The sequence below is a fragment of the Neolamprologus brichardi genome, chromosome 22, assembly GCF_056152115.1.
Source record: "Neolamprologus brichardi isolate AB-2024 chromosome 22, ASM5615211v1, whole genome shotgun sequence".
Taxonomy (NCBI): Eukaryota; Metazoa; Chordata; class Actinopteri; order Cichliformes; family Cichlidae; genus Neolamprologus; species Neolamprologus brichardi.
Window position 1 is genome coordinate 26551301 of NC_142124.1, and position 10825 is coordinate 26562125.

At 40.9% G+C, this 10825-nt stretch overlaps 1 protein-coding gene across 1 annotated transcript; it reads left to right on the forward strand.

Moving 5' to 3' along the window:
- The first annotated feature begins 4022 nt into the window (after positions 1-4022).
- Positions 4023-9283, forward strand: nudc (nudC nuclear distribution protein). The gene is made up of 9 exons (XM_006795255.3): positions 4023-4236; positions 4871-4948; positions 5057-5266; positions 5374-5445; positions 5563-5676; positions 6696-6890; positions 6993-7076; positions 7186-7304; positions 8990-9283. Exons 1-9 carry the CDS (start codon positions 4162-4164, stop codon positions 9039-9041), a joined length of 999 nt encoding a protein of 332 aa, XP_006795318.1. The 5' UTR covers positions 4023-4161; the 3' UTR covers positions 9042-9283.
- Positions 9284-10825: the final 1542 nt, after the last annotated feature.

The following is a 10825-nucleotide window of genomic DNA, read 5'->3' on the forward strand; positions in this document are numbered from 1 at the left end:
TTAGGAAATCTTTAGCAGCTCACCTCAGTATCGCTGTCATCAGACAGAAGTGAGCTTCACTGACTCATCAACTCCTTTTAGATTCCTTTCAGAAAGTTTTACAGCCTCCACCACAATAAATAGGTGTGGACAGTCAGCATACTGACAGGTAAACAGCAGTGTGACAAAGTGGAGGAGCAGTTGCAATGCTCTCCATTTGTCCCATATGTGTTTACCTTTTCTTTGCACATTGTACACATTATTCTGTTTCTATGCATTTGCTATGATTTGCTATTTGTCAAGTAACATTGCTTCACTCACTATCCCGGGTTTGTTTGTGTAAGCGTTTTGTTGCCGGCAAATCAAACATTCTGCAAATTAAGCTAAATACTCAGTTACATGTTTCTTTATATTTTATTATGTTACAGATTAAGTCATTTGTTCATACTTACTTTGTTTGTCTTTTCAGTCGTTATAAGGGTCAGGTGTGGGGAAATGCCCGCCCAGCATTTCCTAATTTTAAAGTCCTGATGATGTCACATATGACATCAGCAGGTCAAACCAAGTGGAGGGGTTTCTTTTTCCATAGAGATGCTTCCTTTTGTTTGTGTTAAGGTTTAAAGGGATTTTTTGAATGTTTTTCCTTTCGTTAATACTGCCATTTAGTTGTGTAAATGTGCATGTTAGAAGTGTGTAGAGGTTTTGTGTTTTTGGATAATCTGTGTAGAGTTTTAGATCCCTCAATTGAGTGAGTGGTACTGGCTGGGCAATTGGAGGGAAATTGATGGCCCTATTTAAAGCCAGTCTCTACCAGATGCAGGAGAGAGGAGAGGTGAGCTGTGTTACCAGAGCCATGTTATGGTGAGTTTTGTTAATAGAGTTTATTTGAGGAGGAAGTTTTGTTAAGTTACATTAAATTAAGTTCACTGTAAATAAATTGCTCACCTTGGAAACCTGAAATGTCTGCATAGTCTGCTTCCCTACCACCTTCCTTGACGTTCGAGTCTGACTACTTCACAAGCAGACAGACAGCCTACGCTGACCACAGATGAACAGCAGTTGTTTCCCCTACACTGTAGCAAGGATTATGCACTTACATTGCGAAGGGTAAGAAGTTATAATTCACTTGACTGCAATCTGCAACCTACTGACATCTAGCAGTGGTATTTTACACACTGTATCTTTAAGCCCTAAGATCATGCACAGATGTTCACTAATCATATCAAATAAATCCAAAAGGGAGCAACATAAAACAGATCTAACAGATATCAGACAGAAGAAAATCAAAGTAGAGAGAAACTAGAAATAATAAAATTTCATACAAGAAATTGACAGGAAAACACAGCTAACTTACGAAAGGAATGAGTGATGTAAGCACAGCTAGGGGAAGGTGAGTACACATGGTTGCCAAGAGCCCCCTTCTTGGCAACCAGGTAATTGCTTAGGTAGTGAAAAGACAGAAAACAAAACAAATAGTGTCTAATAGGATGTGTATGTGCATTTAACATTAAATGTGACATCTGACTATGCTAAAAGCTATGATTAACGGGAATGGACACACTCTATGTTTTGAATCTAATGTGCTCCCCCATCTGTAACATTTCCTCCTCTGTTGTCTTCAAATAATGGATTGCTCTTGAGACCACAGTCACCTAGCAATATGAAGCAAACAACCGGGGATCAACCTCATTAGCTGTCAAGTATGTCTGGATTTATGTCTCCATTAAGGCGAAATAGTCGCTGCCAAGACACCGTTATGTTGTCTATGCACCACTTTTTAGCTACCTACTATACTTTGAAGATGAGGTGTGCTGTAGGGTGCTTACCTACAGAAAAAAGAAAACCTATGGAAAACACTGAAACAAGACAAAATGACAGTATGCACTGTCGGCTATGTACTTCTGTATTGAAAAGCTACTGAATATACAAGAAGGGAATTCATAAAATTATTCAACCAATAATCACATGAGCCTATAAATATATTATATTATATTATATTATATTATATTATATTATATTGACCTATCTTAGCACTGCTGATGCTGTTTTTGCTATGCCAGCCTTTGCTGCAAACTTTTAAAGTGGTCCTGAGCAATAGTTCTAGTTTTTCATTGTTTCATTCAGTGGGGGGGGGGGGGTTTTGTTTGTTTGTTTGTTTGTTTTGTTTTTGTTAAGTTACTTAAGGCTAACCTATGAATCATTCAAGCATAGAAAAAGGCATTTAAGAGATGAACCACTACTGGAAACCACTGCTGTGTCTACACTAGTGCTGTCGGCGTTAATCTCGTTAAAATGACGTTAACATCATAACCGCATTAACGTGGCAAATCTCCGTTAGCGATTAACGCGGATCGGCCCATGCGTGGGGCTGCACGGCGTCAAGGCGTTGGCGCCATGTGGAAGGAGTTCAGTGAGGCCATGGAAAAAGACTTTCAGTCTGCGGTGAAGTGATTCTGACAAACATTCAGGAGGGGAGATTATTACTCTGCTCACATGTGAATAATACAAGTGGAGTGGTGCTGACTTTAACTGATATAGGCAAGCAGTGGAAGAAGTACTTTAAGGACCTCCTTAATACCATTTACACATTTTCTGTAGAGGAAGTAAAGTCGAGCGGGATGATTGATCCATCTCTGGGGGCAAGTTCGCTGAGGTAGTTCAACAGCTCCTTGGTAGCGGGGCCTGTGGGGTGGATGAGTTCATTAAAGCCTTGGCTGTTGTAGGGCTGTCTTGGTTGACACACCTCTGGAATGTTGTGTGGAGATCTGGGGTGGTGCCTCTGAACTGGCAGGCTAGGGTGGTGATTTCCATCTTTAGGAAGAAGGACCAGAGGGTGTGCTCCAACTACATGGGGATAATACTCCTCAGCCTCAGTGAGAAGAACTATGCCAGGCTACTGAAAAGAGAGTTCATCTACTAGTCGAACCTCGGATTCAAGACGGACAACAGTTTGAGGCCATTCTCCTCAGCTGGAAAAGGGTGGGGTGCCCACTCCAGGTGTGGGACAAGATTCTGCCCCAAGTGGAGGGGTTTAAGTATATCAGGATCTTTTTCATGAGTAAGATGAGTAGTGCAGGTGCAGTGATGTAAACTGGTCTGTTGTGATAAAGCGAGAGCTAAGTGTACAGGCAAAGCTGTTGATTAACAGGGGATCTACATCCCTACTCTTACCTAAGATTACAAGCTTTGGGTAGTGACAGAAAGAATGAGATCGCAGATACAAGTGACACAAGTAAGCTTTCTTAAAAAGTTGTCTGACTTCTTCCTTAGAGATAGGATAAGGAGTTTGGTTATTCATGCAGGTTTCACAGTAGAGCTGATACTCCAGTGTGCCTAGGGTACCTCCGAGGTGTTACAGGCAAGCATATCCTACCAGGAGCAGGCCCCAGGTAGACCCAAGACACCCTAGAGAGATTATTTTTTTTCAGCTCGCCTGGGAATGCCCCTGGATAAGGTGGAGGGGGTGGCCCCGGAGAGGAAAATCTGGGCTTCTCTGCTCAGGCTTTTGCCCTCATGACCCAGCCAAGAATAAGTGGAAGAAAGTAAATAGGTGTATGGATGGCTGGATTATTAACTACACTGTCCAGAAAAATAATAGCGTTTATGGAATGTTAGTGATGGGGGTGGTTCTTTATCATAGAAAAGGTTGCATAACCAAAATCACAGTGTAACTTCGTCTTAACAACTAAGGTTGGAAATTTGACTTTTTATATTTTCATCTTGCTTTTTATGGGATATTTCATACTTGTTTATGTCTGTGATTGTGTTTTTTAAAAAAAGAAGTAGCTGCTTAAACCTCCATTTTCCAGCAAATTGCACCTATTATTTCTACCTATCCGCTATAACACGGCAGCAGGCTAGATTTTATTATTATTTTAATCCAATATGTTGAATGAACATGACGATTAGCATTCAACTGAATAAATTTAAAGTTTCAATCATGGCTCCGTTCTCTTCTCTAGAAGCCCGAGTCCCGCCCTAAAACAGCGCCTTCCATTTATTGGTTGCCTTAGCTATCAGTAACAGTGTATTGCTCCAATTGGTCGAAACAAGAGCAAGAAGGGGGTTGTCTCCAGGAAGTGTTCAGCGTGACTCTCACAGAACAGCTTTGCTTTCTTTCTAACGGAACTTGCTTTGCTTGATTTTCGCGCCGGTCCTGATTCCGTTTCTCAGTCAGTCAGCATGGGTGAAGATGAAGAAAAATATGACGGCATGTTGCTTGTTATGGCGCAGCAACACGAAGGAGGGGTGCAAGAGGTAAAGCAGTGCATCGCCGTGCTAACATGCTAAAGCTACTGTACTAACGCTAACGTGGTTAGCCTGTAAGCTAGTATGTACACCGTGCCTATAACTAGCCACAAACACGAACAAAAAATAATGTTTTAAACTGTTTTGCAAAGTTTAGAAAATGATTTTGTTATTAATAACCATGGCTTTCGTGGACTAGCTTAGCTACTGTCTGCGGAGTGTTCTGGTGAATTTGGCATACATGTGACTAAGGAGACAGCACAACTTAGCAAAAAATGAACTTAGTTCTGTTTGAGCATGTCTATTAGATGGTCCATGGTCCTGATAGAAGATACTGTAGTAATGTGACGTTGTGTCCCGGATGAGTGAAGGTTCTGGAAGAAAATGTATTTGTTAAAAGAGATCTGCTGTTATGAGGAAAAGGTGAAGGATGTGATCTGGAAACAGATGCATAAGCTAAAGCGCAACGAATGTTTGGTAACAATGGTGTATTTTAAGAGTCGTGAACACGCAGACACCCAGCACAGAAAAGGAAGGCTCTCCCATCCAAGCAGTAATTTATTTCAGACACAAAGTCCATAATAAAGCTGTGATCTGTTATATGGATTTTGTAACTTATTCTTGACCTATTTTCTGTCAACAGTTAGTAAACACATTTTTCAGCTTCCTCCGCCGTAAAACTGATTTCTTCACTGGTGGAGATTCAGGTGCAGCAGAGAAGGTGAGCATTGCTGGTCCAGCTATACCTCGTGTCCCATTCAAGAGTTCAGTGATAAACACACAACTCCCCCGTCCCTCAGTTTTAAATGAAATCCTTTGTGTTCTTCAGCTCGTCAAGGATGCCTTTGCTCACCACAGCAAGCTAGCGCTGAAGGCCCAGAAAGAGAAGCAGATGAAACAAGAGAAAGAAAAGAGAGAGAAAGCAGAAAGAGCGGCCAAGCTTGCAGAGGAGGAGAGGAAAAAGAAGAATGATGACGGTCCAAGAATCCAGGAGCTGACAGACGAGGAAGCAGAGAAGCTTCAGACTGAGCTTGATAAGGTGAAAGGCGGATTTCAAAATTTTCTGTCATCAGTGTGTCTCTGAAACGGTTAATTACACTCTGAACTGTTATGTCTGTTAATTTATGTCCGCCTTTTTTATGCTAGAAAAAGAAGGAAGAAGAGAATACAGCAGCAGCAGCAGAGATGTCATCTGACAAAGCCGAGAAAGAGAAAGGCGTGAGTGAGGAGTTTGACATGTACCTTATTACTTAGTGTTGACTGAGGAGTAAAATGGGGTGCGCTTAATGTTTTGTTTAATTAACTCTTATTCATGTTCATTTTCTTTTCCTTCAGTCTGACTCTGAAGGAGAGGAGGATGAGAAGGACAAGGATAAACTGAAGCCTAATTCGGGAAATGGAGCTGACCTGCCCAACTACAAGTGGACGCAGTCCCTGTCTGAAGTTGATGTGAGTTCTTTCTGGTTTCAGCATCATGCTGGACTTTACCTTTTCTCAGCTTGTGTTTACTGAACATCTGAATGGTTCTTTGAGCATCTCTCACCTCTCAGCTTTCAGTTGTATTCTCACCAAACGTGCAGCTCCATCATAATGTTGTTATTACAGCTCAGTAATGTCACCTTTGCCTGGGTTTGCCAGTTGGATAGCACAATACGATGCATATTAAAACCCTCTTAATGTTTCCTGTGCATTGCCCTGTGCCTCTTTCTTTCAGGCGATGCGTTTCCTTAAACAGCATGCGCCAGAACACATTTGTATTTGTTTTCCATTGGCCTTTGCAGAAGGGGAAGATCATGACACTTGTGTGAATTCTACATTATTATTCCTTCCAGCTTTATTCAGATATGCCAAGAGTGTTGTGGAAAGAGTCAGAATGCACACAGAATACTGGATAAATAAAAGGTGCTGGAGGTGTCTTAAATATCTTTTAACATCGCCATTACATTTGAGTACCACCTAATGTGTTTGGGGTTGTTATAGCGACATGCGAGAAAGTTCTGTGACATTATTTGTACGCGACACAAGCGCGAAAATGGAGGGCGTCGACGTAATCTTATACCTCCTGCTCGGTGCGTGACTCAGACACCACGGTGTTGTTTCTTGTGTGGCCATATTCCTCGTTGCCGGGTTTCAAGGGCAGTTTTAAATCCATAAGGCGACACTGTCATAAGTGATCGTGCGGTACCACTGACTCAGTGGCATGCAATCTGTTGAAATCACATTATCAGATCTACCGAGATCACTCCAGCTCATTAGGTACTAAAAAAGTGCCTGTTACCAGGTACTACCACTTATTGGAAAACCCTAAAATTCAAGTTGAGCCTGACAGTTTTGAGTGGAAAAAGATTTTATTGGAGAGCAGTGGAATTTCTTTTCTTTTTTTCTTTGCAGACGAGAGTTTTATAAGCTTATAAGAACACATTTGCGCGTGTATAATTAAAATATTAATAATTAAACTCCTCCCACAGGTGGCAGTGCCCTTTAGTGTGAACTTCCGCATTAAGGGCAAAGATGTGGTGGTGGACATCCAGCGGCGCTCCATCAAAGTGGGCCTGAAAGGACATCCTCCAGTTATTGATGGCCAGCTCTACAACGAGGTGAAGGTAGAGGAGAGCTCCTGGCTCATCGATGATGGCAAGGTGGTTACTGTCCACTTGGAAAAGGTAAGAAGACATGTAGATGTGTGGCACACCGTGGCATTACTCAAGCAACTGGAGAGAGAGAGAGAGAGAGAGAGAGTGTGTCAAATCGTATTTTGATTTCAGATTAACAAAATGGAGTGGTGGAGCAAGATCGTCACTACAGATCCTGAAATTAACACCAAGAAAGTCTGTCCCGAGAACTCAAAGGTAAATGCAACATTTACACTAACTGTTTATTGTAGAAAGAACTAAAAGATTACTGACACGTGTGGATCTTTCTGCTCCTTCCTCACTGTGTGCGCTTCCTGTTGAACAGCTGTCAGATCTGGATGGAGAGACGCGTGGTATGGTGGAGAAGATGATGTACGACCAAAGGCAAAAATCAATGGGCCTACCTACATCTGAAGAGCAGAAGAAACAAGATATTCTTAAAAAGTAGGTTTCAGTGTTGGTGCAGATTTTGTGTCTGAAGGCTACAGTAGGCGCTAATAAACACCTGAATAATGGAGCCGTCTGCTTTTGAGCCACACTGTGGGTAAAATGGGCACCGGTTTTTCAAATTAAAGAAGAATCCAAAGAAAGCTGCAGGAGAGATGATAAAAAATGAAATGTCATGAAACTAAGTTAATCACATTTTAAAGATGGCAAAAAAATTGGAAAAAAGATGGGAAAAGAATCGGTTGCCTTCATGTGAAATTGCAAAAATGTTTCTCCTGCAGGCATGTTTTGATTGTGTAGTGAAATGAACTGATACCACTGAGTAAAAAAGTTTGTAGTATACTTTGGAAATTAGCAATAAAATATAAGTAAGTATATCCCAGTCAGTGAAATTGCCTAGAAACAATGTTACAAATGGAGAGCTGAAGTAACACGGTGTCTTTCTTGAGGCAGTAATATTTAAACAGTATGTATCCCAGTAGGCTGCAGGTCCATGTATGGTATGGTAAAGATAAAGAGTATCACGTTTGAATCCGTACATTAGGGAAGTTAACATGCACTTGGAGCTTTATCCACCTCCACTCTCCAACACAAAAAACTGGCACAGCCTTACTTCTGCTGCTGAGAGAGACAATCCGTGAAGTTGCACTTGCTGTGTTTAGAGGAAAAACAAAACTTAAGCCGCAGACACTATAAAAGATAGACTTAGCTTCTGGATCTTAAAAATTAAGCCTTAAACCTGCAATCTTTTTAATGGCCACCAGAGGGCGATACTTGTCTATGGAAATATGACATTTCGGCTCATTTTGAATATAAAATGAATTCAGTTGTGTTGATTTTTGTCATTGTGTCATGATGATTAACCACAAAGAGCTCATTGATTTATGAGTGCATGAACCCAGTTTTGTTTTTGTACACAAATAATAATGATATATAAAGCTTTAAATTTCACAGCAATCGGTTTAATAAATGGAAACTTTGTTTTAGGCAAACAGTGGATGGTAACAATTAACATGACACAATTTCCTGTTACTCTGTTTAAAATTAACTTAAAAGAAATAGATTGTCTACTGCTAATTTTCCTCTTATAAAAATTCTTCTATGTAGGAATTTTCCTGAGTGGGGGGGAAACAAACAAACTTCAGACTGATGTTTCAATGACTGTGTGAGTCAATGGTTCATGTGCAGCTTATTACTGTTTGTTGGGAATGACCCCTTTCCCTCCTCTGCTTCCTCTTCTAGCTTGTTAAAGCTGCCTCTGAGGATCTTGTTTAATTTTATAAAGGTTAAACAATACTACCATAGGAAGCGCCGTGGAGGTAATTGGTCTGAGAGTTTCTTTAGTGACACAAAGGTCAAATTGTGTCTGTCCAAACAAACATGTTGTGTGAAGGTGTCATCTCAGACGAAGCGTACAGCTTTTCATTCTTAGTAGAATTAAAATAAACATTCACTTTGCAGCAGAAAACAAAGGCTTTTCCTCTGACCAGCCTGGAATACAGAAAGTTTTTAGAATAATTTCACTTCATAGAAATTTGAGAAAATGTAACGTGCTCTGTTCTTTCCCAACTGTCATGCTCCATAAATGAACGAATCTCCCATTCACTGACTTCACAGGCTGACTGCACCTCGCCTTCTCACCTTCCCTTTGTTTCTGACTCTGACACCTTCTGTCTCTGCAGGTTCATGGCTCAGCACCCAGAGATGGATTTCTCTAAAGCCAAATTCAGCTGAGGCTTTCTGTTGTCAGAGGTTTTAGATTCTCGGTTCATGTAAATGACACCAGAGCTGACATCAGGCACCAACCAACTCCCCCTTCATCTCTCTGCTGGACATGCTTGTGCTGACGTGCATGTCTGAAGTGCATAGATTCATGTTTAAATCTAAGAGTTTGATAAATGTAACAGCAGTGTTCTTCCTTTGCATGTTGTTTCCATATTTAAAGATGTGTCTGGATTTTTTTTTTTTTTTAATAAATTGATTTAAAATGTAACTGAGTTCTGTTTCTGAACCATCAGTCTGAAGAAGTGCAATCATAAAACCAGGAAGCCTTTTCCTCCTCCTGCTGTGTAGATTTTGGACGCTCACGAGCTTCTGCAAGCTCGTGAGCTTGCAGAAGCTCGTGAGCTTGGAAAAGCCAAACGTAACGCTGCAGTTCCAGTGCATGAATAATTGGAGCTAATTTATCTGAATTTCAGGGGCGGGACCGCATCTCGGACCCCAAGCGCTACAAGCCGTTCGTTTTGCTTCGTGCCCCACCGGCACCCCCTCTTTCAATTCATTCACTTTTCTAAAATGAACCTAAAATGAGGATGTGGTCCCAGCTAATGAAATGCAACGACATCATACAAAGGTTGAATAAGATGTTTCATTTTCAGCCACAAGAGGGCAGTGTCTTCCTGAAACATCAGGAGAGCGTATCAAAGGCGTTGGAGTGTTAGGTAGTTTTTGAATAGAGGACAAATCCTATCAATCTGATAGGAAACAGAAGATGGCATGTTAGACTTTAGCTTTAACTGTTACAACAGAGTCACTAAATAGTTAAAATTGTAATTCTGAAGTAACGGTGAATAAGGGCAGGTGTAGCCAATTACATGCAAGGTTTTTTAATAATAAAAAATGTTTTAAAGTTCGCTTTATTTCACCCCATTATACTTGTAGTAAATGACATGACGACTATATCTGTGACCACATACTGATTAATGAACTGGGAATTCACACTGTGATGAAAAGGTAGAAAATTCTTTAAATAAATGATTCAGTCAATGCTCATATTTGTTTGTTGTTTGCAGCCGGAGCAAAAATAAGCGTCTGTGTGTGCTTGAGCTAAAAAATGTTTAAAAATCAACTCTTTCATCTTGTAAGATAAAATAATTGGACTGGCTCTTATATTGCATTTTATTCACGATGCCTCACTCACAAGCAACTTTTTTCCTGTGCTGACGTGCTGTCTAACATTCTCACGTTCACACTCTGATGGATGCATCAGAGAGCAACTTGGGGTCATTATCTTACCCACGGGTATTCAGCATGCACTGGAGCAGCCATATATACATATAATTATTCTAACTAAACTCCCTGAGTATTAGATGACCTGCTCTCTGCTGAGCTACAGCCACCCTAATTATATTCTGAGTGATTGTGTTTGCAAGTTCTGATCAGTTACAGATGTTCCAGAGCAGCTAAAAGTGTTTCCACTCTTGTGTCTCTGAACTGCAGCAATCCATCATCTAACCAATCTGCCAAGTTGCACTTCTGAAGTTGTTGGGATGCAAACGGTGCTGCTGATAGCAGTGAGCAATAATTAAACATATTAAATGCATTCATTAAACCACATTGCTCTCTGAGGACTATTAGCCAGGCTATAACCAACAAGTCAAAGGCAGGCTGTCTTACTGAGACCACGCTGGATATCATGCGCCTCTGCTAAATGTTCCTTCCCTCAGGACCAGTTTGCTTACAAGACTCTTCAGCTTGTGTGACTGTCCACAGCTAACTGGACTGGGCTGTCAGGATGG